At 42.4% G+C, this 25,703-nt stretch overlaps 2 protein-coding genes and 1 non-coding gene across 9 annotated transcripts in view; 1 reads left to right on the top strand and 2 right to left on the bottom strand.

Annotated features, from left to right (window-relative positions):
• Window positions 1–1,386: 1,386 nt before the first annotated feature.
• Window positions 1,387–14,451, bottom strand: GNL3 (G protein nucleolar 3). The gene is made up of 15 exons (XM_072127255.1): window positions 14,278–14,451; window positions 11,094–11,152; window positions 9,082–9,222; window positions 8,868–8,972; window positions 7,830–7,901; window positions 6,800–6,932; window positions 6,471–6,574; window positions 5,415–5,553; window positions 4,692–4,779; window positions 4,322–4,496; window positions 4,011–4,153; window positions 2,837–2,967; window positions 2,567–2,721; window positions 1,829–1,859; window positions 1,387–1,679 (listed from the first exon to the last, which is right to left on the bottom strand). Exons 1-15 carry the CDS (start codon window positions 14,288–14,290, stop codon window positions 1,585–1,587), a joined length of 1,584 nt encoding a protein of 527 aa, XP_071983356.1. The 5' UTR covers window positions 14,291–14,451; the 3' UTR covers window positions 1,387–1,584.
• On the bottom strand, window positions 5,277–5,346 carry LOC140105324 (small nucleolar RNA SNORD19). Its single transcript, XR_011850560.1, has one exon. It is a non-coding gene; the product is annotated as a small nucleolar RNA SNORD19 (small nucleolar RNA).
• A 33-nt stretch (window positions 14,452–14,484) lies between the features above and the next one.
• PBRM1 (polybromo 1) overlaps window positions 14,485–25,703 on the top strand; it is a 48,706-nt gene continuing 37,487 nt past the window's right edge. For 3 of the 7 annotated variants that reach the window (XM_072127247.1, XM_072127245.1, XM_072127246.1), the window contains exons 1-10: window positions 14,487–14,797; window positions 19,771–19,926; window positions 20,007–20,104; window positions 21,036–21,183; window positions 21,607–21,750; window positions 22,576–22,689; window positions 23,515–23,583; window positions 23,686–23,784; window positions 24,761–24,846; window positions 25,435–25,526. In XM_072127247.1, coding sequence (XP_071983348.1) covers window positions 14,744–14,797; window positions 19,771–19,926; window positions 20,007–20,104; window positions 21,036–21,183; window positions 21,607–21,750; window positions 22,576–22,689; window positions 23,515–23,583; window positions 23,686–23,784; window positions 24,761–24,846; window positions 25,435–25,526 — 1,060 coding nt within the window. In that variant the 5' untranslated portion in view covers window positions 14,487–14,743. Of the gene's footprint in view, window positions 14,798–19,770; window positions 19,927–20,006; window positions 20,105–21,035; window positions 21,184–21,606; window positions 21,751–22,575; window positions 22,690–23,514; window positions 23,584–23,685; window positions 23,785–24,760; window positions 24,847–25,434; window positions 25,527–25,703 lie in introns of all 7 variants that reach the window. The other 4 variants (XM_072127243.1, XM_072127244.1, XM_072127248.1 and 1 more) reach the window with 2 other exon arrangements.

The following is a 25,703-nucleotide window of genomic DNA, read 5'->3' on the forward strand; positions in this document are numbered from 1 at the left end:
AGGGGAGGCACACAAAGCCAGAATTAATATACATGTGCCCCTATGTCTACGGAGGGTCTCTTGCCGTTAAAGTGGTTCTGGATGGTTCTGCCGGATTTCATCCTAAACTGATATGTAATTGAGGTCTAGCACATCCCCCCTCCCCCTGCATTTTAGCAAGGATAGTCCATTATGTTGAACTGGACTTGAGAATGGGCAATTAATTTAAAGGTTAACTCAGTAACTTGGTGGTCGTCTTTAAACAAGTGACATTTGTCCATGGGCCATGTCTGGGTGTTGCTGTAAATAGAGGGGGCTGCCACTAGAAATTTCAGAGCCCGACTGGCAATCTTGTCGGTAAAAAGACAACCCCCTACCCTTTACATTAGTTTCTCTGAAGCTACAATACTGTTATAGACCTCTGTTATAGCTGATCATTGTAGCCTAGGGTAAAGTACAGTAAATTGCCAAAATCCAGTTATCAAAAGGAGTTTGCAATTAAGATTTATTGTTAATTCCGGTTCTTATGAGAATCCAACATTTTTAAAATCATACAGTCTTACAGACCCAAATTTTTTTGCCTGGAGCTACAATGATAAAGTATACAGTACCAAATTACATACAAATTTAACTTAGCCTGTACTGGAAGAGGTCTTTCTTGTGGGCTGTTTTTATGGCCTTCACTGAGCGCTACAAATGACACCTGCCCTTTATTTTTTGGGTGTGTGTAATTACAGGGATACCACATTCATGAAGGTTTAAAAAATTAAAACTTTTGCATAAAAAAAAAAAAGCTTTTTATACTTTAGTGTATGGAGCTTTGTAAGGTGTATTCTTTGCAGGACCTGACACCATTTAGGCCTCCTTCACACAAACGTATGCTCACCCAGGCTGTACACGGACGAGCATAAAGCCCCGTGCAGGAGAAAGGATGGGGTAAACGCAGCTCATCCCTCCCCTTTGCATAGGGAGCCTGGCCAAATATACGGGAAAAGCTAGAGAGTTGCTCTATCACTTTCTCGTGGACAGTTCGGCGACACGCATTACTGTACCGTAGCCGGGCGCCATAGGCATCTATGAGGACAATTATCCAGCTGTAAATATTGGTCCCTCTCACTTTCATGTACAAGGGGCCTTACATTAATCCCATTTGTGGGACTGTACGACCTTCTGGTCACTGTTGTAATTTTTATGAGTTGCATTTCAGACATTTAGGCACCATTTTGTGTTATGGGGTTAACCGCTGGGAATAACCATTTTTATATTGATACTTGACACCTGGCGATACCAAACATGCATCATCATTTTTATTTTTTTAGATCAGTTGTAGGGAAAGATGTCTGCGCACATGCAATGGGTTAAGTTACACGTCTGCCCTATGCAATTATTTCCATGTACAGAATAAGCTTAGGTTGGATAAAGGATATTTATTAAATGGAGTGACATCCTCCACATTGCACACAAAACAATACAATGAAGCGAGATTCACAGAATCCACATGGTGGAATGCCGTTCTATATACAAAGTCTTTCAATGGATTAAAAATAAAATCTGTACGATCCGTGTTCCCATTTCATCACCACCGACCGCAATCCATTCATGGTTTCAGAAAAAATCTGTATTAAAGTCATAATCATCATTCCCTGCTGTGGCTGGTTTATCGAAGCTCACGGATGCGACAGTTTTCTTTTTCCCAGTTTCTAAAATAAATAATAAAATATAAATATAATAATAGCATAGAGAATGCATGTTACCATGTTTCAGGTTCTCCAAGCTAAAAACTTTGTATAATTTTTTTTTTTTTATAATTGTTGTACAACAATACAAAAAAGATAGGGTTAATACATACCTGGTTCTCCTTCTTCCATTTTGTTCTCATTCTGTAAAACATGTGTTGAAAGGAGGAGAATTAGTCAAAAAAAAAAAAAAAAAATTAAAGTAAACTATTATGTTGAAAACCATTTTCAAAAAACAAAATTTTTCAAGAAGATGTAAATGGTTGCATCTGCTTCAACTTTATGAAGGACACATTTAGTCTGGAGTTTGCCCAAACCTTAAGTTAGGGTCACCAAACTAGGCAGCAGCGTTTCCTTGTTGCTCCCTGTGACGTCACTGATCACAGCCGTTATTGGTCAGGAGCGACCTCAAAAGCGAACCTGTAACGTGGGCATGGAACCCAACATTGGGTCCACTCAACCCTAATTACCAGTTTGTGCAATATCAGTAATTACCAGAAGTGGAGGGTTTGTATAGGGAAAATTCAAACAAATATTCTGAGCTGTTCAAACACTGACATAAAGTGTCAAAGACAAGAAAAATGGAGCAGGAGTATTGTTACTAGCCTTTTCCAGCCCCTTTAGCTCCCAGACAGCTCAACTCAGTAACTATTGTCCACAATTACTTGATTGTTTGCAAAAGGCTTTAATCTAGATGGGAGGTCCAAAATGCAGAATCCTCCGATTCTCAGCTGTAATGAATGCTGCATGTTATATTTCCCCCTTCAATAATTAAAGATCTACATGTATAAAAATTCTGACTTTAAAAGGTAGGTTCCTAAACAAATCTTAATAGAAAGTTTTTTTCTTGCCTCATCTCCGCTGGCATCTTTATCCTTTTCCTTGTCTTCCTCCTCATCACTATCCTTGTCAATGGGTTCTTGGATTTCATTTTCATCCATTATACCATTGGTTATGCAGGAAAGGTGAAAAGGGATACAACTGGCAGGAGTTGGGTTTTTCATGCCTATTAACACAAACCAAGAAAAATAGGTTCAGGGCAAAGTGCAGTCTCACCTTTTCAAGTTACAGCAAAGATCTAAGACACCTCCATGCAACTTTTAACACATATTAGCATTTACCTGCAACAGTCCTATTATTTTCCTCTTCGAGAATTCTAAAGTTCACAAGTTTCTTCATTGCAGCAGTATACTTGCCATCGACGTGAGACTTGAAAGATGCGGGCGGCACAGTATAATAGCAAAGTCTGGCTCTGAGAAAACATGACAATTGTATTAGTCAATAACAAAGTAGGGTTTTTTTTGGATGGGTAATAGTTTTTTCCTTCTTTACAAGTTGTGGATTGTTTTTAGGTAGATCCGCAGTGCAAAACTGCGGCATTAAAATGAATGATTTGTAAAGCGCTGTGGAATTCGATAGCTGAAAGATTATAATCAAGTCACTTTTCTGCTGCGCCCTCCCATTTATTTGTATGCGTTTTTGATGCGTTCAAGTCTATGGGCATACGAAAATTTTCATCAAAGTTGCATCAAAATTACCGTATATACTCAGGTATAAGCCGACCCAAGTATAAGCAGAGACCCCTAATTTTACCACAAAAACCTGGGAAAACCTATTGACTCGAGTATAAGCAGAGGGTGGGAAATGCATTGGTCACAGCCTCCCCATATATATAGCCAGCCGGATCCTGCCCCATAGTATATAGCCAGCACCTGCCCCCCAGTATATAGCCTGCCAGCCCATACCTCCCAGTAAGTAGCCAGCCTGCCTCAGTATATAGCCAGCAGCAGGGGAAGCCAGAAAGGTGAGTTTTGATATATTTTTTGTTACTCGAGTATAAGCAGAGTTTGGGGTTTCAGCACATTTTTTGAGCTGAGAAGCTAGGCTTATACTCGAGTATATATGGTAATTCCGCAATGCTAATTTTTTTTTTTAACTTAAATGTTTTGTTTTATACCCTGTCCAACGACCAGGGGGCATCCTCTATGCATAGAGGAGAGGTGCTTCTACAAACGCCATAGACAGGCAAGAGCAGTGAGACTATGGAGGTGGTTATGGAGGATACTTGGACCTGTTCAAGAGATGCCTGGATGCCTTCCTTGAGAATAAAAGTAACAGGTTAGTGGAAGAAAACATAGTTTGATCTTAAAGCGAGGACAAGAACCCGCGTCTTTTTTTGGATATTAACCAGGATGCTCTGTAAATCTACAAATAGCACAAATCCGCAACAAAAACGCATGGAAAAAGATTTGCAGCATGACGATCCACAAAGTAAGCGAATAGCCTTCGCCTTACCCCATCCAATCATTCAAGAAAATTTTAGCAGCTCCCTCTAGGTTAGGCAGCCCTTTCTTCTTTAACATCCCTCTTTTATACGCAAGCCAATTTAAAAATTCCAGAGTAGTCTTGAAGGTTGGAAGATTGTAACGCAACATAACCTACAAAAGATAAAACCGGTCAATTATTTTACCGGGTATATTTGTCTCAATCGCTTTGGTCGTCACAGCCAAACAGTGCACCTATATATACACTGCATGTACAGTAATGATCACAATAACTATTATTCAATATGTGAAAAGCACAATGTTTGCAGGATGACCGTATACCTGCTTTTTATCACAATTTTCTAAAACGTTATTGACATTGCTCTCACTATCTTCACCATCCTTTAGTAAAGCAGTTCTCATGAAGAGGGTCACAGGTGGGTTATCAGGAGACACGATTATGCTGGGACTGTCCATTATTCGGATTGATTCATCAATTTTCACATCTTGCATTTTCCTGCAACACATTACCAGACACTTTAAAAACAGAGTTAAAAACAAAAAATAATGAGAAATATAATTTTGCACAAGATTCAGAGTTGGATTGACGCTCCATGGGTAGGTCAGCACCAAGTACTCATCATATATGCCAATAACCCCCATTACCCAGTTGTGGGTTGGAGAAAGAAGTGACATGGCATAAGGTTCTTACCTTGTTGTTCCTCTTAAAGCACCCACAGTGCAGACTTTATATTGCTTCAAGGTGTTAACTAGACTGCTCTTCCCCACATTTGAAAATCCTAAGGATTGAAATAATGTAAATTAAAAGGAGAAGCAAAGTGGTCTAAATCCATCCAAACATATCAGAGCTAGTGACAAATATGACCGGGGGAGGGGGGGCCTTATACTCCAGCCTCATCCCAATTAGCCTAATGGAGCTAGCTAGTGTTATTTAAACACTACAAAGAACGCAGAGGAACTCTGGCTTCGCAGGGAGTAGCTATTAACCAACACCTTTTGCAGCCACAGGGTCTTCAAAAGGCTTGAGCGGATTCTCTTACCTCAACAGCCAGTCATTCCTGTTCATAAAATGGACACAGGTGGAGGGTCATGAACAATCGCCCTGCAAGAAGTTATGATCGTTGTGAAGAATATAAGATTCTGGCAGAGCAATTGTTCATGGACAGACAGGGATAACATGACTCCATCACATGACCATTGTATGGTCAAGGAAGATCTGGCTGATGAGACAAAAGGCCTCACTTCGCTTTGCCTACTAAGAAGGTGCAATTGGAAAAATTTGTAGGAGATCAGAGTTGGATATGAAGTCATCAGAAACATCAGACAAAGGATTTTCCTCATATCTCCGTTAAAATACTGGGAACACAAAATTATATACAATTTTTTTTTTTAAGGTCTAGATATGAATGCTTACCTATTAAGCCAACTTTAATAGGTTCATCTGGCGTAGGGCACAAGCTGTGAAGAATCCTCAATAGAGATGCTACTCCGAAGGGCACAATCCCTTTGGATATATCGACACAATCAGGATTCAACTTTTTGCCTGGACCTGGCTTTTGTATGGAAGAAGGAACAGGAATCAGTGTGAGTGCTGGCTAACAATGTTCACACAGAAGTGTTCTTGCACCCCTGAATGAGGTCTTAAAGGGTTGGTCTGACACTTTCAAAAAAACCACCTAAGTTGCCGGGAGGGGGCTGCTTAAAAAAAAAATAAAGATGTCCTTACCTCAGGGCATCCCGCACTGCTATCGCTCTGGTCTGTGCCACATGTAAACAAACATGGGTACGGAAGCAGTGTTGCATTCAGATTCTGGCCGGCCACGTCCATCCATACCTACTCACAGCATTGTATATGTGGAGCAGGTGGGTGTCGGGGACGTACGGAAGTTTACATGTCCATGTTTGTTTACATGGGGCACGAACCAGAGCTATAGCAGCACGGGATGCACGGAGGGCGATGGGAGGTAAGTACATGTTTATGCAAACAGTCCCTTCACGGCCACCTTTGGTTTTTTATAAAGTCTCCCACAACCCCTTTAAATGTGTACAGAAAGGGTTTGTCATATAGACACCATCTCTTAAAATGGGACCCTTCATCTTTGGGCACATCCATTTAAAATCAGATGATCAGAGCTAGCGTCAAGTTTAATTTGATGCCAGTTTCCTGGTGTGAAGCAGTTGAAACTTGCACCAACTCTGGTCTACATATCCTTCTATAAAACCAAAGAAGCCATTTAAGACTAGTGTTTTACACAAGACTGAATGGGAGGTCAGACATAAGGATATGGGAACCAACAAGTCGTACAGAAGATAGGAAGAAGGGACTCTAGATGATATAACTGATGCACAAGTCAAGTCCCGAACGCTATAGATGCTTCATGAGTTCTGGCCACTGTTGATACGCGATTCATGGACCACACTTGCAGGTTTTGGCCCTAAATCTTAAGAGTTTACATAAACTGAAAATTACCAGACTCTTTTCTGCCACTAGTGTAGAACACTTGAACGCAATAGTCGGAAGTTCAAGGCTGAGAAACCTGATCCATTTTTCCAAATTCTCTTTGGGCACAAGATCTGGGGGAAAAAAACAAAACAAAATCCACAACAGTTAAACGGTTTAAAAACAAAAAAAAAAACAAAAAAAAAAACACCATCTCATGACTGGTCGTAGTTATTCTCAAAGTATCATTGAGTTTTTGGCTTTTGAGTTGGTCCTTCATTACGACATTCAGACTTCGAAAGTCTAATTTCTCAATGATCATCCACCTAAAACACTTCATACTCTGATATAACATTTACCAATTTTGTTGAGGACCAGAAGGAGTTTTTTGTTGGGTGACTGAAGCACGGCTTGCTCAGCCTGCAAACATCGGCTGCCCATAGGATCCCTAGCGTCCAGCACTTCCAATACGACATCTGCTGCCTCAATCACCTACAGGCAATAAGTAGTAACAGTTAGAATTACCTCCGAATTTATCCAACACGGTTAAATTCAAGCGAGTTCTGGCAATGGTGACATAATGTGCATCTATGAAGTGTCCTTATTTCTTAAGAGTTTTCTATTAAGTTGATAACTTTTATATATTCTACGCACCATCTCCAATTTTGAGTTCTAGTGTCATTTTTAGGACGGGGGAATTAAACAGATTTTGAACCTGAATCATCAAACCTGCAGAAGAGTCTGCACAGATCAACAACTCACAGAAGTCCTGCACTCTTACTTACTGAGCATGCTCAGCCTGTCGGACAACCTGCAGACATTGGTTGGTATGGGCCTCAGTATGTGGTATGTGTAACCATACTTTGTGTGTCTAGTAAGTAGCAACGGAACTGTGAAAAGTGAATTCTTAATCCAGGTTTGCAGTTCTGCATGTGCCTTGGTCTTTCAGACTGAGCCCATCCATCCAATTGAAGGTTGTAAGTATCCAACCAAAATCCTGGTACAGTTTTTAATCTTAAAGGGTAGGAGCTGTGGAGCAGCACAGAATAACTGAACACTATTCTAGTGGTTGATGCTCTTTAAAAGGACGACACAAAGCAGCAAAGGATAGTATGCAAACGAGCCTGAGGAGCTCCAGGCTCTATAGGTGTTAATGGAGCCTGGAGCTCCCTCAGGCTCATTTGCATACAGACTCATCCTGGTTGTAGATGTCCTTCAAGGAACAGAAGTGAGGTCCCCCAATAGCTTAACATTAACATGGCTCTAGAACAGAAAATCACAAGAGGCCATCCAAACCAAGAACCCCCCTTTAAAACGTATATTCTCAGAGTTTAGCTCAGTCATTCCAATATTTTTTTTGCACACAATTGTTTGTTATTATGGATGTACCTTATTCACTTCCTGGCACAAAAATTTGGGCGAGTCCCTCATTAGTTTCTGTTTTGTTTCTTTTGGTTTCTCCTTGGAGGAAGAAAAAAAAAAAAAAGTTATACAAGCTTGCAGTAGGGTAATATTATGCGACTGCTCCTATTTTAAGACTTGCTATTAAAGAATGCTTAGTGTGTAGACCCCTTACATTCAGATGGGCTTTTGGAGTCCTCATTAAATCTCCAATATTTGCTACGGCCAGTTGAGCAGCCCCCCATTACACCGCTATTACCTTGCAGTCCTGGATCTTCCCATCTCACCCAGATGTAGTATAAAGACTCAAGGTTCTGGTACAAAACTGCTACGTCCAGAACTAATGACGTAACTACTGGTCCACTAGGAATGGACTAGGATGGGGCTAAGCTCATCTCTGTACAACAAACATTTGTTCATTCATTGATAATCCTTCCATAGTATCATCCACCTCCCCCAACAACAAACCACCTCCATTCAAAGTAGTGACATGGGGTCGGCATTCACAGAGGGTGCGCACACAGAAATGGGCACTAAAATGGACAAAGTCTGCAAAACACAGGACTGTGAAGTCCTGGAAGAGTCTTCCAGTGGGTTTACATGGCCCTGGATCTTGACTAGTAGAAGTTTACTAGGACAAGTACCCTGTAAGTTTTTAGTACTGGAAAACCATTTTTGAGCCCAACCACGTTAAAAGGGTTTTCAAACAATTATCCCCTATCCAAAGAGAAGAGATGTCTGATCACCAAAAGGTTTGATACCATCTTACTGCCAAGATACTGACTTAATACAAGCTTGTCCTGTGAGTGATATTGGAAGCCCCCTATCAGAGCATGTGGAGTCTTGTGGTTCAACAGGCTTTATGACACTTCAGGAACAGCCGATGGCAGTAGTCAGCGCCAAAGGGGACAAGGGGGTACTTAAGGTTGGACCCCCCAGCCTCTCGATTAGACAATTAGCCCATATGCAGTGAATAGGCTTATAAAGTAAGCCGCCTACTGTGCTACAGAGAATACATCCAGGTACCTTTACTTCCTCTGGTTTCTTTGATTCTTTCTGGTCTTTCAGTTTCCTTTTCTGTGCCACTTCCTTTTGTCTCTCGAGTTTCTGTTGTCTCTTCAACTCTTCTCTCTAAGACAAATGGAAATGCTGCTTATTAAACGACCATTAACAAAAATTGTCTCAAGAGATTATGGCGGATCATGAGAATAACTATGATAGGGATAAGGAATCAACTAACCATTTGTTTTCTTTGCTCTGCCTCCCGCAAGATATCCTCCTTGAAGGGGGCAGCATTAGGAACTCTGATGTCTTTCTTTGGCTTTCTGACAATTCCTTTCTTCTTTGCTTCTTTTTTGACTTTCCGCTTGTGTTCTCGGACCTTGTAAAAAGAATCTCAGTTAACAGATCGGCTTCATCTGTAAAAACCTCTCCGCAATGGACCAACCATCATTCAATAACAGATTATTGGACAATCTCAATTTTCTAGTACAGTTTACATCTGCCAGGCAGTAGACATGAAATCCTGATCTGAAGTCATTCAACAGAAACAGATGATGATCTAATATGTCGATGTACAATCAAATACAAACTACCTGCAGTCATACGGCGCGTTTTGAAACGCATGACAACAGCTGAGGAGAGGTGATTAGCCAGATTACTATTAATGTGTGTTTACAAAACACAATGTAAACAATGTGTTAATGTAAATGCATTAACACATTAACATCGCATTTAAATTGCAATTTGTAAACAAATGTTGACAGTAATGAAATTAGGCAAACAACTCATGCAATGAAAAACACAACCAAAATGCACCCCGTGACCACGCCCAAAGGGTAATAACTAGCCGATTGGTGACCATCCAACTGCTAGGATGTCACAAGAAAGCACAAGATCAGGACCCCCAGAAATCTCACTATTTGGGAAAGGGGCAAGACAAGCATGCGCCCTGCTGCTCCATTCAATATTATGGGAATTTGCGAGATAGCAGAGCACCTGTACACATCAATTATCATCTAACAATCCCACAAAGAGGCAGGACACATTCTCTGAATAGCTGGGGGCCAGTTTTATATCAGTGGGGGTTCACAACAGTTGGACCCTTACTGATCAGCTTGTTATCTTCTATACCGTGGACAACTTTGTAATATGATACGACCTCTAACCAAATTTAGGAGACACTGCCACCAGTCGAAATTAAAATGGCTTAAGCCCAAGAACTTTTCAAAAAAACTTTTGACCTGTAAGTAGTCTCGATTGGTGGAGTACTAAAAGTGGACTTCAGACTTCCAATTAAGCTTTTACGTTTGATGAAAGAAAGCCAGACAGATTCAATAGGACAAAGTGGTTAGAACTACACATCTGCCACTTTTATACCAGTAATCAGCACCGGTTTCAACACAGATACCAGATGATCAACACATTACAAACGGTTTTTGAAAGTTAAGTCACGGATCCATGGTACAGACACTGGAATTGGGTTTATAGACTCTTATGTCTTCAGTTATATTTGCATCAATTCTGATCCAAAACCAGGAATGGCCAAAGAACCGATGAAAGTCTTTCCACTACAGAGGTAAGGAATATTGGCAAGATTTGTTCTGTGTATTGAACCAGTACAGATTTTGCCCCACAATAGCTAAAGACTCATTGGACATGTGAACTGGGGCCAAGTCTGGGCAGAATTCTGTGGAATCATATTTTACACACCCAATGATATGTTAAAAGGTACACCGTGCAGCTTCAGGTTGGTTTTTTACAATACGGCCAGCGGCACAAGGGGTGTTTTGAACCCGGTTTTGGGCCATTTTGATCGAACTGATTAAAAACGGCACAAAAAGACAGATTTTCCAATATGTCAAATACAGACTTAGGCTACATTCACACTAACGTATGGAGGACGTATATACGGCCGATATACGTCCTCCATAGACTGCAATGGGCGCCCTACGGGAGCGGTACGGTGCAGCACACGTGCGGCACTGTACCCAGGAAAAAGATAGGACCTGTCCTATCTTTACACGTAGTACGGCGCCGTGCGCCATTACTTCCTATGGAGAGGGGCGGGGGTGAGCTGCGCTCACCTCCTCCTCCTCCTCCTCTCCCCATGCACTACCGTTGCCAGCTACGGTACGGTACGGGCGGGCAACGGCAGTGTGAATATAGCCTTATTGGGTGTAAAATTAGATGCTTAGGAACGTGTCATTTAATGAAAACCATGGAATGTATACGTTTTTCTCACGCACTTACCTTTCTTTGTATTTTAAAGCGTTTGGAGCATGACATACGTTTACTCGCCGCCTTTAACTCTGAAAAGGAAACAAGAAAGTTAATACTCTCCATCTACCTACTATACAAACGTATCAATATAACAAATTTTGCCATCTTCTGATGCCATTAACTTTCTCATACTTTGCAATATGAATAACCATTTCATTGCTACCATTTTGGGTACTGTATGACCGTTTGAAATGTTTTGTGTGTTGCAATATAGCAAACAAATACTTTACATATATATGATTTTATTTGTTTATTTTTTTCCAGGTCTAGAGAGGGAGGGGCGATTTGAACTTTGAGTTTTTTTATTTTTGAAGGGTTTTGTTTTCTATTTCTTTTAGGCTACTTTAACCCTAGAGAGTCTGATTGCAGTATATGAAGAAGTATTGATCTTTTGCTGTATTTTAACATGTCATAATAGTGGAAGATACTATTTTTAATTACAGAGCTGCGATCAATTCTTTTTCAAGTTGCTTTAAAGTTTTTTGGCTGCGGCCCAGGCAGCCAAAAGCTCCCACGAGAATCAATGGGATTCAGCTGTGTATGGCAATTGGTTGAGCTGTGAAGGATCCTTACAAAGTGATTTTCTACACTATTACTGATCCGCAGATATGACAGGTCCTAGAGTCTTATTAAAGTGGCAATAACACACAGACACGTTTCTTAAATATACCGATAACAAAATAACACTAAAATACAGCATCTCACAGATCTAATGCCAACCTGTCTCAGTCCAGACAATTTGGTTGCACCTGGATACTACCATAAATCTGACTATGGTTGGATTCTTCTCATTAACGGCTCCTCTTGTCTGCACACTGCAGTGCTCTACGTTCTGCCTCTCGCCTCTGCATTACAACAAGACCAGCTCAGGCATTTCCTGGTGGCAAGCAGCAGTGCTTGCTCTGCAAGCTACAGATTAGATCAGCTCTTTATATCCAGGGAGGGGGCATATAGCAGAGCTGACAGTGTAGGCGAGTTAGAAGAGCTGAGAGTGCCATTGTGTTTTATATCCATCTCATGGATCTCATCTCTCATATCTCTTCTGTGTCAGATACTAGGAGAATGTTCAAAAGCTAAATAAGTGTAGATAAACCTGTACCCTGAAAATCTTAGAACAGTTTCAGCTCACAGCATCTCATAGCACAGTAGGATCATGAAGTGTCTGCTTACAAAGTCCCCAGTTCAAGACAATACACTTGGTGCAAATCCTGCGGTCTACACTGCTTGCTTTAAAGCAGCATTTATATGGGATCTGTATAACTCCCATGCTGCCAGATGTGCCTATAAACTGAGCCCGTCAGTTTATAGTTATAAAGAAAAAGCTGTCCAAGCTTCAAACTATTTTCTTTTTGAAGCAAACAAGAATGCAGCTATATTTAGCTTGGTCTGGTCCAGCACTGTACCTTGAGTCACCACTAGTCCATGTATATATATATCGAGGTGCAGCTGATACATCACAACCAGTGTGCCACCCCCTACAGCATCTGCTTGTAAAAAGCTTACACAGGCTGCAGCCAGGACCCAGAGCAGGTGCACTCTGTGGTCATGACCTCACTTCTGCGCCTTTGTGTATATACAATCGGGGAAGATTTATTCAAACTGTTCTAGTAACAAATGGCAACCAAATAGAGCTGAGCTTTCTTTTCCCACATTCTCGTATAAAATGAAAGCTGAGCTCTGATTGGTTTCCATGGGCAATTAGAACCGTTCTGTTCTCAGACCCTTCTGATAAATCTGACCGAGTGGCAGTGACAGGAGGAAAAGCACTGGATCAAAGCCCCAATACAAGTATTAAATAAAGAGTCCAGACAAACCCCCTTTAAATACAGTAACTGTTTAGGTGGGTTTCTTCCCAGTTGAAATGTTCAGTGGTAAAGCAATTTTGTTTCTTTGTGCAGGGATATAGAATATATATATTATAATCCGCTGGTGTTTTGAATCTCAGGTTACATTCACACATTGCATTTGTATTGCAAATGTTTGGGGTCGGTCCAATTGCCCATGCGCTTCATTGTAACATGCAAATGATGGTTTTCATATAAACAATGAAAAACACCCGCTGCTCGTTAGTGATCACAAACATTTCAATGGAAACATGTAATTAAAGGGAACCTACCACCACGAATCTACCTATAAAGGTAGATCGGGTGGTAGGTGGATGTATGGGACATGAGGATAGCCCTTTTTAGAGCTAATCCTCACGTCCCCGCTAGCGTCACATAAACTTTATTGCCCTAATATGTTAATTTAATTAAGCGGCTACCGGAGCGTGGAGTAGCCGGACACGAGGCTACACGGCGCGGCTACTCCACGCCCCAGTAGCTGCTTTCCCCCGCCTACCCTGTGATCTTCGGCGCGCAGCTCCTGGCAGCTGCGCGCCCTCGTCCGAGAAGCCGGAGTTCTGCGCATGCGCAGTAACTCCGGCCTCGTTCCCGAGATCGCGCATCTTGGCCGGAGTTACTGCGCATGCGCAGAACTCCGGCTTCTCGGACGAGGGCGCGCAGCTGCCAGGAGCTGCGCGCCGAAGATCACAGGGTAGGCGGGGGAAAGCAGCTACTGGGGCGTAGAGTAGCCGCGCCGTGTAGCCTCGTGTCCGGCTACTCCACGCCCCGGTAGCCGCTTAATTAAATTAACATATTAGGGCAATAAAGTTTATGTGACGCTAGCGGGGACGTGAGGATTAGCTCTAAAAAGGGCTATCCTCACGTCCCATACATCCACCTACCACCCGATCTACCTTTATAGGTAGATTTGTGGTGGTAGGTGCCCTTTAAGCTGAGCCACACCCACACACATCACAATTGTGAATATAGCCTCAGGCCCAATTCACACACAGTGTGATTAACATGTGGATTGGCTATGCAGTAAATCTGCAGCATAACAATTTAAAATCTCCCCCACTATTTCTCCAGTGATCTAATACAAAAGACTTCATAGAAAAAAAATACAACAAACACAAGATTAATATATTTTCAGCATTCACAACTATTTAAAATCTTATTGAATTAACACATCCTCAAAATTGTGAGTGCAGGATGCAGCATTACGTGCTGTAGCATTATACGTATTAAAAAAAAAATAGCTAAAATAATTTAATGGCGACCCGACTACAACGCAGCTCCTGCCTCAATGCGGTCCCCGGGCGATCACTTACTGGGTCGCCTCATGGCTGCGATGTTCTCTCGTCGCCAGCACGTGTGAAAAGACCGATCGCCCTCCTGACAAGCGACGTCACATCCGGCTGCAGAGCAGCATGAGCCCCCGGATGTGGAACTCAGTTAGGGGGTGGAGCTAAATGTTTGGCGTCGTAAACCTATGGGAAGCTGTAAAGCAGGAAACTTTGCGTCGTGAAATACAGTAAACTTCTGATAAAAATAATGGCGCTTTACGTCTGCTACTAGATTTCAAAGTGCCCCGCCCCTTTTGTGGCTGCGTTTAAGCGGATGTAGCCCCGCCCACCTGTTGGTAGTTGCGCTGGCCGGCTGTGTAGCTCCTCCCCCGGGGGTGTTGCCTCTGCTGCCCTCTGCTGGTGGACCGGTGTGTGTGTCCCGCGGCCTGCTCGTTGCTCTCAGCTCTGAGCTCGGTTCTGTGTTGGTTCCCGGCCGGTGCTTCCTGCAGCCATGGCGGCTCCTGCGTGGCAGCGGCAGCGCCTGTCCGGATGGCGGCGGCGCTCGGTGAGTGCGGGGGGTGAGGGGGATGCGCCGTGTACAGTGCGGGCACCGGCTTCCTTTGTGTGCGCCCTGCCGCTCGCTGTTACTTTATTGTTTCATTCATAGCTCTGCGGCGGCTCTCACCTGGGCACCCATCACCCTGGCATCAGGGTACTATAACACGGGTATAACCAGGTACTATAACACCATACAAGAGGCTACCATGAGCTAACAGCATGGGCAGAAGGACTACAACTCCCAGCATGTCCAGCCACATAATGATGCTCATGGCATGCTGGGAGTTGTGGTCCTGGAGCTATCCTATAGCTAGATAATTATCGTATCAGCAGGGTGACCCATCCTGTATGTGTAAGAAGAGACAGGGAGCGCGTCCTGCTGTGGATATGTTTATAAATATTCAGAATTGTCATAAGTTTGAGCTACACAGGCGAGTAAAGATCTTATCTGTACGCCATACGTTTATTTTGTGGCTGTGTCGCTGATGTGGTCATTGGACCCACACGCATGAATGTGTTTTTTTTACGGATCCGTGTGGAGGCTGTAGAGAATTCGGAGCAGGTCTTATTCCTGCTGGTGTTTGTGACTTGTGCCTTCTCGTAGAAGTCTATGGGAACATGAAAAATCCGAATGACGTACAGGTGTCCTTTCGTATTTGCTGATCAGTTTATAAGTAACACAATCACGTGAACCTCCAAGACGTTGAGTTTTTGCCGCATTTCAAAGGCTACAACCGTGATCACATGCTGCGGTTACTTCCGTATTAGCAAACGCAATAGAAGCGTAATGATCACATTTGGAGCCTTTGGACTGCGGCAAAAACACAGTCCAATATGTGAACACAACGTCAAGAGAGCGGGGACACTAGTGACATTGTTCGCCGACCTTCCATTCTTTTTGTCGATCTGCAAAGTAGGATGAGGATTTTTTTTTTTTTTGGTAATTGATTTCACACAGGTGAAGCCATCAAAATGGGACAATGTTTCCATTGTTTGCGCAGCCTCCTATTCTCGCGCTACGTTTTGAGTCACATTCCAGTGGTTGCGCACATGACCACGTGCTGACATAACACTGTGTAACGCTGCAGGATGTTGCCTCCGTTACTTACTAAGGTCTAGTATGGCTCCACGTCCTGATGGCACTCAGTTTGCAGCTGTCCCTGTGCTTTCAGGACTGTCTTTGGTGCTGAAACAAGACGACTTGCATTGTCTCGTTTCAAATTTGAGAATCGCTGCTCAGTTTCCGTGGGAGGCAGCAGCCACTTTTATTTACTTTTGCTCTGGAAAACCTGAAAATCGCCTTAAAAACAGAACCCTTTGGGCGCCAATGCATTTATTTGTAGTTGCTTTTATGTACAGCATTAGTGTAGAGATGAGGTAGTGCACTTTTAGGTCTTATAGAGAAGGGTCATATTTTTCGTGGTCCCGTGTATAAGCCGACTGCCTGATCAGCAAATTATAGGACCTGCCCGAGTTTTAAGCTCTTATAGTCTTTTTTTTTTTTTTTTTTTTTTTTACTGTCATTGTCACATGAGCGGACTCCACACACAACCGGAAAATGAGACGCGTATGTGACCCGTAATATGAACATCTTATATAATGTATAATTACTACAAGGTCTCATGCCCGCAAACATGTTTGGTTCATTGCTGAGCCTTCTTCAGACATGGGTTGGAGAAGCCACTAGTAATAAGGTGTTAAATGTAAAATGCAGTACAGGCGGTCCCCTACTTAAGAACACTCGACTTACATACGACCCCTAGTTACAAACGGACCTCTGGATATTGGTAATTTCCTGTACTTTAGTCCCAGGCTACAATGATCAGCTATAACAGTTATCACAGGTGTCTGTAATGAAGCTTTATTGTTAATCCTGGTTCTCATGACAATCCAACAATTTTTAAATCCAATTGTCACAGAGACCACAAAAATTTGGCTGGGGGTTACAATGATAAAGTATACAGTTCCGATTTACATACAAATTCAACTTAAGACCCTATCTTGTATAAAACCCGGGGACTGCCTGTATCTGGATTTTCAGCTTACATTGGGATAATCCAGTAGTTTAAAGTACATGTACCACCAGATTAGTGGTGGTAGACTGTCCTATAATGGATGCTCGTTACCGCTAGGGCAGTGATGGCAAACCTTTTAAACGCTGAGTGATCAAATTACATATAAAACCCACGTATATTTCCCAAAGTGATGATGTGACAGTAACTTATTACTTAGGACACCAATACAGTAGAAAGGAGAAAAAGTTTGGATTCTCATTGTAGCTTCCTTCTAGGGTCCTGGGCTGCCTGGGACTGCAAGAGGCCTTGAGTTCTGTCCGGCGAAGTCTGCGTTGGGGTAATGGCAAGGGTGCCCATAGAGAGGGCCCTGAGTGCCATTACTGGCACCAGTGTTATAGGTTCGCCACCACTGCTCTAGGGGATGATGCAACCGTCTTTAGCGTAATCCATGGTGCCCATAGTCTCAAGAAAATAAGGTTTTAAAAATATGCAAATCACGTCACCTGAGCGCCTCATGGCTCCAACATGCCTTAATTATGCAAGCCCCCCGATTCAATAATATTAACCCCTTCTGTCCGCTTGCTCGAATGCAGACAGCTGGTGAGGCTGTCTGGAAATCTCGTGCATGCGCAAGAACTTCTTCCTTACAGGGCCCATGGCTTACCAGTGCGTCTGCACACGGGATAAGTTCTAGAGCAAGTGGACGGACGGAGTGGGTGAATAGCAATGCCTTGGGGGGGGGGGGGTGCATAATTAAGGAGAGAATTGCATCATCCCCTTGCGGTAACGGGGACAGTCTACTACTGATAATCTGGTGGTAGATGTCCTTTAGTACCCTAATGGTAATCAACTTCCCTCATTTATTTACACATTTTACGTATGTCACCAGGAATGTGATGTTTAGCTGGTTCCAATAGCCTGTGCTATGCTGATTTTAAAAATGCCTTTGTCAGCATTGTGAATCATATCGATAGCTTATATAGGTTTAATTCGCATGACAAGCAGTGCACGGTGAGTCCCCAGGGAGGGGCAGATGCAGCAGCCTGTGCCTGGGTCAGTCTCCCCAATTCTTGTTGTGTGCATTAAGGAGTCAGGGAGGTGTGGAGGAGAAAAAGAATGTATGAGGAGATCAAGACACAGTCACACATGCTGCTGGTTTTGCTAAATAAATAGGCATGGGGCGGGAACACCCTGTGCCCATGCCCATCTATGCACCCTACATGCCCACATTGCGTGAAGGTGGTGTATTTGCTATTTTGTCAATCCTTGCACTGCGCCAGAAAACTGGCACAGAAACAGCGATTAATCTCCCCCTAATTGTGCCAGAGCTATTGTGCCAGTCTTGGGTCCTTAGACTCTACTGTAGAAACAAAAATCCAAAAAACTCTAGTTTGCTATCTGCCATATAGCCATCAATATCTCAGGAGATCCATGAAAAAGCAGCACCCCAATAAATCCAAAAGTGGGTGAAAAAAGCGTCCCATTTATTGCATATCAAGTTACCTCAACGTTTTGGCCTTTTTCATTCATCTAGGGGCTCTCTCCGCTTTTATCGATTTCTGGTCTCAATATAGAATTTGGTTACTGGGGTGGTATTTATAATTTCTGGGGTGGCATTTTGTGCTGTACTGTTATTTATGGTGCATCTAGGGTGCTGGTTAGGGGGATGCAGTCCCTTAAAGTTGAGCAGTGTAACAATGTGGTCCTTGGACCAGTAAATGTTGTCACATATGGCCTGAATCCTTAGATTTGGAGCAGAACAAACATTTTTTTTTTTATAGATCAGATGGTCTTTATTTATGAAAATACATTAGTATTCGTTTGATAACATACATCAGTGTACTTATTGGACACAGAAAGTACCGTTTATGACCATAATATTATACAAACAACTTCCACCCCCTCGCCTCAAACTTCCCCCCCATCCAGCAGTCCGATCCCATGTAGCCCACAGTTACAACCTTCGTTTGCTGTACCCCAACACTGCCCCTGCTCCATCTCAGCCCCTACCTCCCCTCACTAGGTTCACTGATGTCCATCTTCTGAGCAACTCCTCCGTCCCTAGTCCTGGGCAATCCAGCCATTTACACCATTGCTTTTCAAATTTCTTCAATGTATTACGTTTTAGGTAGACCCCTAGAATTTTGGCTATTGCCAGCTGTTCTGCCCTTGTAACCTCTAATTTCCCCACATAGCCCAATACACACACCTTTGGGTCAGATCCCACTGTCACGTCAAACACCCTTTCCAGCAATCTACTTGTCCTGTCCCATAAATCTCTTAGCGCCGGGCATGACCAGAACATATGCACAATATCAGCTTCATCCATCAAACATCGCGGACATCTTGCCTCACTACGGATCCCCATTTTCCTCAGCATAACTGGGGTACGGTAGGCTCTATGGAGCCAGAACACACATTTTAAGGAATTTTCATAATGTTTGGAATTTATTGTATGTGTGTGGAGTTGGTCCAACTTCCACTCCACCAAAATGGGCACTGACTCCACAGCCCCGGTGTAGCTGCATCCCCCTTCAGCTCATATGTTTAGTCAATGGACAATGCCAAGAGAGGTGGAAGAGCTCCTATGTTATCTCCAAAAGGGAACTATAAGGACATAATGTAAAAAAGCTGGAGGAGAGGCCTTGTACTACAGCTAGTAAAACTAGTGTGCAGCCCCATAGTTCCCTGTGTTGTACTTCTGGAGCTGCTGTTCTGAGGAGCAAAATGAACCTCACCCCAAAAAATGAGAGACATTACAGATGCATGTCTGCAGAAACAAATGTGCCCTGTTCTTTATTTCAGCACATCGAATACGGACCCATTTCTTTCTATGGGCTTAGGCATCAGCAAACTCTTAAGGCTGCAATAGAGCAGGACCTATTCCTTTCTACCTTTGTATATATGTATATGTAATTTTGCGCACTCCTTTAATCTTCCATCCCACTTTGTGCTGCTATTTCAGGACAATATTGAACCAGTGAGCTCCAAGCGGCGCAGAACCACGTCCCCGTCCAGCAGTGTCAGTGGTGGAGACTTTGATGAGTCGCCGCATACAACAAGTACCCCAAACTCTGGCAGGAAACGGAGGAGACCTGCCAATGTGTCAAATGTAGATCCGGTGAGTATGTTCAGAGTTTTTGGGATGAAATGAGAATAGTTATACTGTTCCTTATGCCCTTCTTCTGGTTGTCTCTTCAGATTGCTGTGTGCCATGAACTCTACAACACGGTCAGGGACTATAAAGATGAGCAGGGCCGCATTCTGTGTGAGCTTTTTATCAGAGCACCGAAACGCAGGTAAGAAACTTACACTTCTGGATGTTGCTGTTTAATTGCAGATTTGAAGAGTCACAGATTAGGTGATGAACACCTGCGGGTTGGTACCGTTTAAACCCCGCCCCCTTCTTTTCCTCCCCTGTCCTATTGCTGAAACGTAGCTGTGGTTGAGCATGCAAATGCCCTCATCTGTGACTGCCAGCAAGAGCTGCAAAAGTGTTTTACTTGACTTCTCTTTACATCCCATAGAGTTGTACAAAGAGGCAGCAAAATTGACCATTGTTTCAGTGATGTAATATTTGTACAACCAGTTTTAAAGGGGTTGTCCACTTCAATTGATTTTTAAACTAAGGGCTCCAGGAGGTCACTTGCTGCTCATGACTTCACGCTATTGCCCCGTCCTACTTCCAGCTTTCTCTTTACTTTCTATGTAGCTGGCTGTTCACAAATCTACTAACTTTTGTGTAACTATACAAAAGAAGCTAACCTGCCATGTGAAATAGATAGCACTACAGTCTTGCAGCGCTGGGGTCCTTGCTTCTAGTTTGCTTAGAGTTTGTATGTTCTCTCCGTGTTTGCGTGGGTTTCCTCCGGATCCTCTGGTTTTCTCCCACACTCCAAAACATACTGGTAGGTTGATTAGTTTGTGAGCCCCGTGGGGTAAGGGACCGATTTGGAAAGCTCTGTGTAGCGCTGCGTAATCTGTAGGCGCTATAAAGAAGAATTATTATTAAATGGGATGCTTGTAAGTGCTTTGTAAGTGCCAATTGGTGAGAAATAATATGATGTTTTATTTTTTGCTAAACAAAAAAAAATTTGTTATGAAGTACGACAGCTGAGTTTTCTTGTCTTTTCGCAGTGCATGTATTTAGCGCCTCAAGTTATAGTGTGGTATGCTTCTTATTACTTTTAGGACTTTTTAAATAAAAATCAAATATGATCTTGTCCACAGGAATCAACCTGATTATTATAACATAATTTCCCAGCCTATTGACTTAATGAAAATCCAGCAGAAGTTAAAGATGGATGAGTATGAAGAAGTCAGCGTGCTGACTGCAGATTTCCAGTTACTCTTCCAGAATGCAAAAACGTACTATAAGGTGAGTTTTATCTATGGCTGACTGTAAGACGGTGGGTTTGCTCTGAAGATATATACAGTCTCCAGGCTACATATAGAATAGGCTCTTAAGGTTTGTTCTTCAAGGAAACCTACCATCTAGGATCTACCTATTAAGGTAGATCCGGTGGCAGGTTCCTCTAATAAATGCCTTCTGAGCCCTTTTTAGGGCTAAGCTTTCAGTGCCCGGTAAGTTTGTAAATCTTTTATTACCCTAATGTACAAATTTGTGAAAGAGGCTACAGTAGCCAGAGCTGAAGCTACACGGCACAGCTACTCCATGCCCCAGTCGCCCCGGTGCCTGGATCTATGATTTCATGTACAAGCTTCGAAGTAAAAGGAAATCTTGCACAATGTGTAACTAAGAAGTAAACAAAAATATATTTTTTTAACCCTGTCCTACCAGTCTGACACTCCAGAATATAAAGCTGCGTGTAAACTGTGGGAACTTTACCTCCGCACACGGAATGAGTTTGTCCAGAAGGGGGAATGTGAAGAGGAAGAGGAGGATGATGAGGATACACAGGACGCTGCAACCCCGGAAGCTGAGGTTAGTTGATAAGCCTTACTTCACTTCTTCCTATTTACTCTTCGTAGTTACTTGTGAGAAGAAAAAATGTTCTTGGTCACCGGAAAAATCCACAGAATTTGTGACCTTGCCATGTGAAGTAACCCTTTAGGAGTGTTTCAAATACAGGCAGTCCCCGGGTTACATACAAGATAGGGTCTGTAGGTTTGTTCTTAAGTTGAGTTTGTATGTAAGTCGAAACCGTATACTTTATTATTGTAACCCCAGTCAAAAATTTTTTGGTCTATGTGGCAATTGGATTTTAAAAATGTTGGATTGTCATCAGAACCAGGATGAACTATAAATCTTAATTACAGGCACCATTGATAACTGTTACAGCTATTTATTGAAGCATAGGACTAAAGTACAGTAAATTACCAAAATCCAGAGGTCCGTTTGTAACTAGGGGTCGTATGTAAGTCAGGTGTTCTTAAGTAGGGGACCGCCTGTAATGAAATAAAGCCTATTGCCCCCTCCCTTTCACATCGGTCTGGTGCTGCCTTCTGGTTAGCGTAAATATTTTCATCTTCTATATAGGCCTCATGCACATGAATGTATAATGGGGCCACGTGCTAGCTGTTGTTTCAGTGGCTAAAGCATGACCTCACTCCTTCCTTGGGCCTATGCATGAGCCGACTGCCCAAGCCACTAAAGCAGATGAGACACGTTGACAGGCGGGCCACAAACAAGGGTCCACAGGCCACCTATTTGCTGCTCTGAGAGGCCACACGTTCATGTGCTGGTGGATATTCACTTTCTAAGTTCCCTTTTTTTAAATTTTTTTTTGATGTGCATTTTGTGTTTTAGACATCACAGTATATAAAGCCAATCTTGGAGCAGCTCCTGGAAGCTCTAACCACTGCTGCCGATCCTACTGGTAGATTGATAAGTGAACTCTTTCAGAAAGTTCCTTCTAAAGTGGTAAGTAATGAGAAGAGAATAATCCTATACACACCAGTGACGCTCTAAGGGTGATGGCACACATGACGTTTTGAACACGTTTCTGGCCCGTTTTTTTAAGCAGTTCGTTAAACGCATGCCTTTCTTGAAAACACATCCATGTTTGACCAATTATCTCAATTGAAACTGATCAAAAACGCATTCGTTTTTTGACGGACTGCTTAATAACAGGCCAAAAACGCATTCAAAACGGGCACGTGTGCCATCACCCTAAGGGTGATGCCACACATGGCGTTTTGAAACCGATTTTTGGTCCGTTTTTAAGCAGTCCATTAAAAAACGCATCAGTTTTTTAAAAAACGCATGTGTTTTTTGGAAACTCTTCCGTTTTTGTCCGTTTTTAATTGCGCAAATTTGGAAGACCTGTCAAAAACTGATGCGTTTTCAAAAAACGGATGCGTTTTTTTTAATGCATGTGTTTTTTAACGGATTGCTTAAAAACGGACCAAAAACAGTTTCAAAACGCCATGTGTGGCATCGCCCTAAGGGTGCAGTCACACATTCCGCTAGGGTTGCGTTTCCTAACGCGATGTTAGTGCACAGCAGGTGGAGCTCGGCTGGTTAACGATCGAATGTGTTTCACTGGACACACGTATGCAATCGGGCTGAGCCCTGTCCCCCATGCACTAGCATTGCATTAAGGAGCGCAAAGCTAGCAGAGTGTGTGACACACATTCTGTCACCCCCTCCCCTTCCTCTTTTATATCAATCAATACTTGTCATCTTTTCCTGGCATGGTGGAATTTTATGGTTTTGTTTATTTTTTTTGTGCTCTGTATCTTTTAGCATTACCCAGACTACTATGCAATAATTAAAGATCCAATTGATCTGAAAACTATTTCCCAAAGGATTCAGGTGTGTAAAATATTCGTATTGCAACTAAATTGATCTGGAACTTTCGATAAACTGTTCATACATCACAAGGGTTATTTACATGTTCCCATCTCTCGTTCACAGTCGGGTTATTATAAAACTTTAAATGCAATGGCCAAGGATATTGATCTGCTTGCAAAGAATGCCAAGACCTATAATGAGCCAGGATCCCAGGTGTTCAAGGTCAGTGAATGACTTCTCTGTGGTTTTCTGAAGGTTTTTTCATAAAAATGTATGGAACCAAAGCCAGAAAAGAATTGTGATCAACAGATGCTTCTCTTTCCTTGTTTTCAATCTAGTTTTTTTACTCCCGTTTTAGCTTTATAAACTGTATGCCTAAGGCCTTTTACACACCACTTTATGCTCACCCAGGCCGTACCTGGGTGCAGGAGGGGTGAGTGCTCCTCTCCCCTCCCATAGTGTAAGCCAAGAGGCACATATCCTATATTTTGTGGAGTGGCACCTGGCTTATACATGGTGTGGTGAGACACTGGCCCAGATTTAAAAATAGCAGTGGGTGCAGTTAACCTGTACATTGTGTGACAGATTCAGGAAATGTGTTGCACCTTCTTCATCAATCTGGTGCCCCCTGCACTTCTCCGGCATAATGAACCAACTTTTTTTTGGTGCAACTTTTTTTCGGGCTGTGCGTTCCCGGCAACATGCATTGCAAGTGTGATGCAAGTTCATCGCATCACACTCGCAAGTGTGGAACCGGCCTTCGTGATGTCCCAGGATGCAGAATCGTCAATTGCAGTGAAGAGTGTGTTATTGGACAAGGAGAACCTGACTTTAGGGCCAAATTGTCCTCCTCAAATTTTATGCAACCAATTTACATCTCACTTTAAAGTTGATTAATTGGAAGGTGTTACCCTGTATGAACTTGCTATTAGTGGTTTATTATGTCAATTTCTGCTAACCAGTTCTGCTGACCTTATAATGCACCCTACTTACACCTATGCTTCATACTGCATTCGGTGGCAAACACAAACTGCCCTTAAAGTTACTGCAATTGCATTCTCTCCATACAGGGTGCCCTAAATCTGTTTTAAAAAAAAAACTGAAAATATCCCTACATTAGTTGTGCTTCTTTTCTTTTTAATATGTTTGTATAAATAGGTTTATTTAATGGGGGTTATGATTTTTTTTTCCTCTCTAGGATGCCAACACCATAAAGAAACTGTTTGCACTGAAAAAGGCTGAACTTGAGTGCACAGAATACTCCAAATCAAGTCTCCGCAGCAGGTATTAGACCAGGAATTAGTTTTATTAGGTTTTTTTTTTTGTTTTTTTACTATTGCTGCATTATATATTTTTCTGTTGATGTCGTTGTGTAAGCTTGTTTTAGTATGTGATTTTTTTTTTTTTTTTTTTGTTAGTGGTTAGCACAGTATTTTGATCAGTATTTTAGAAGCGAAAACCAGGGGCGGATCCCACAATTAAAGATTTGTACAGCTTCTATGTTTGGGATCCATTTTTACCTTTTTTTATTTTGCGTTTTATTATTGTAACTTTACAGCAATGTTGTAAGAGGTTTGTTTTTCCCTTTTTTCTTTTCTTCCTCAAATCACTTTTTGGCTTTTGATTGTAAAAGCCTTGGGCAAAATGTAACCATAGCATCTAAATGGTCATTTTAACTTGGAAAACTGAACCAAGATATTCTTATCTAAATTATGCAATAACTAATGAACGTAGCTGGTTCCTGCGCTGTGCTCAGAGAAAACCAAGCTGCTATGGTGTATATATACTAGTGGTAATGTATGTGGGCCCCTATAAGATGGCATTATTACACTTGTATATTTTATATATTTTAGTATATCTGCTTTTATTTAGGAACAAGCGACCAGCACAAGGGGATCGATTGTCCGCCATCACAATGGCGCTCCAGTATGGCTCGGAGAGTGAGGAGGATGCTTCTCTACATGGTAAGATTTGCAACTACAGAACTGGGGAAATTTATAAAGGGCTGATTCAACGGGGGTCATTTACTAAGGGCCCGATTCGCGTTTTCCCGACGTGTTACCCGAATATTTCCGATTTGCGCCTATTTTCCCTGAATTGCCCCTGCATTTTGGCGCACGCTATCGGATTGTGGCGCATCA

This window comes from Engystomops pustulosus, chromosome 10 (assembly GCF_040894005.1).
Source record: "Engystomops pustulosus chromosome 10, aEngPut4.maternal, whole genome shotgun sequence".
Taxonomy (NCBI): domain Eukaryota; kingdom Metazoa; phylum Chordata; class Amphibia; order Anura; family Leptodactylidae; genus Engystomops; species Engystomops pustulosus.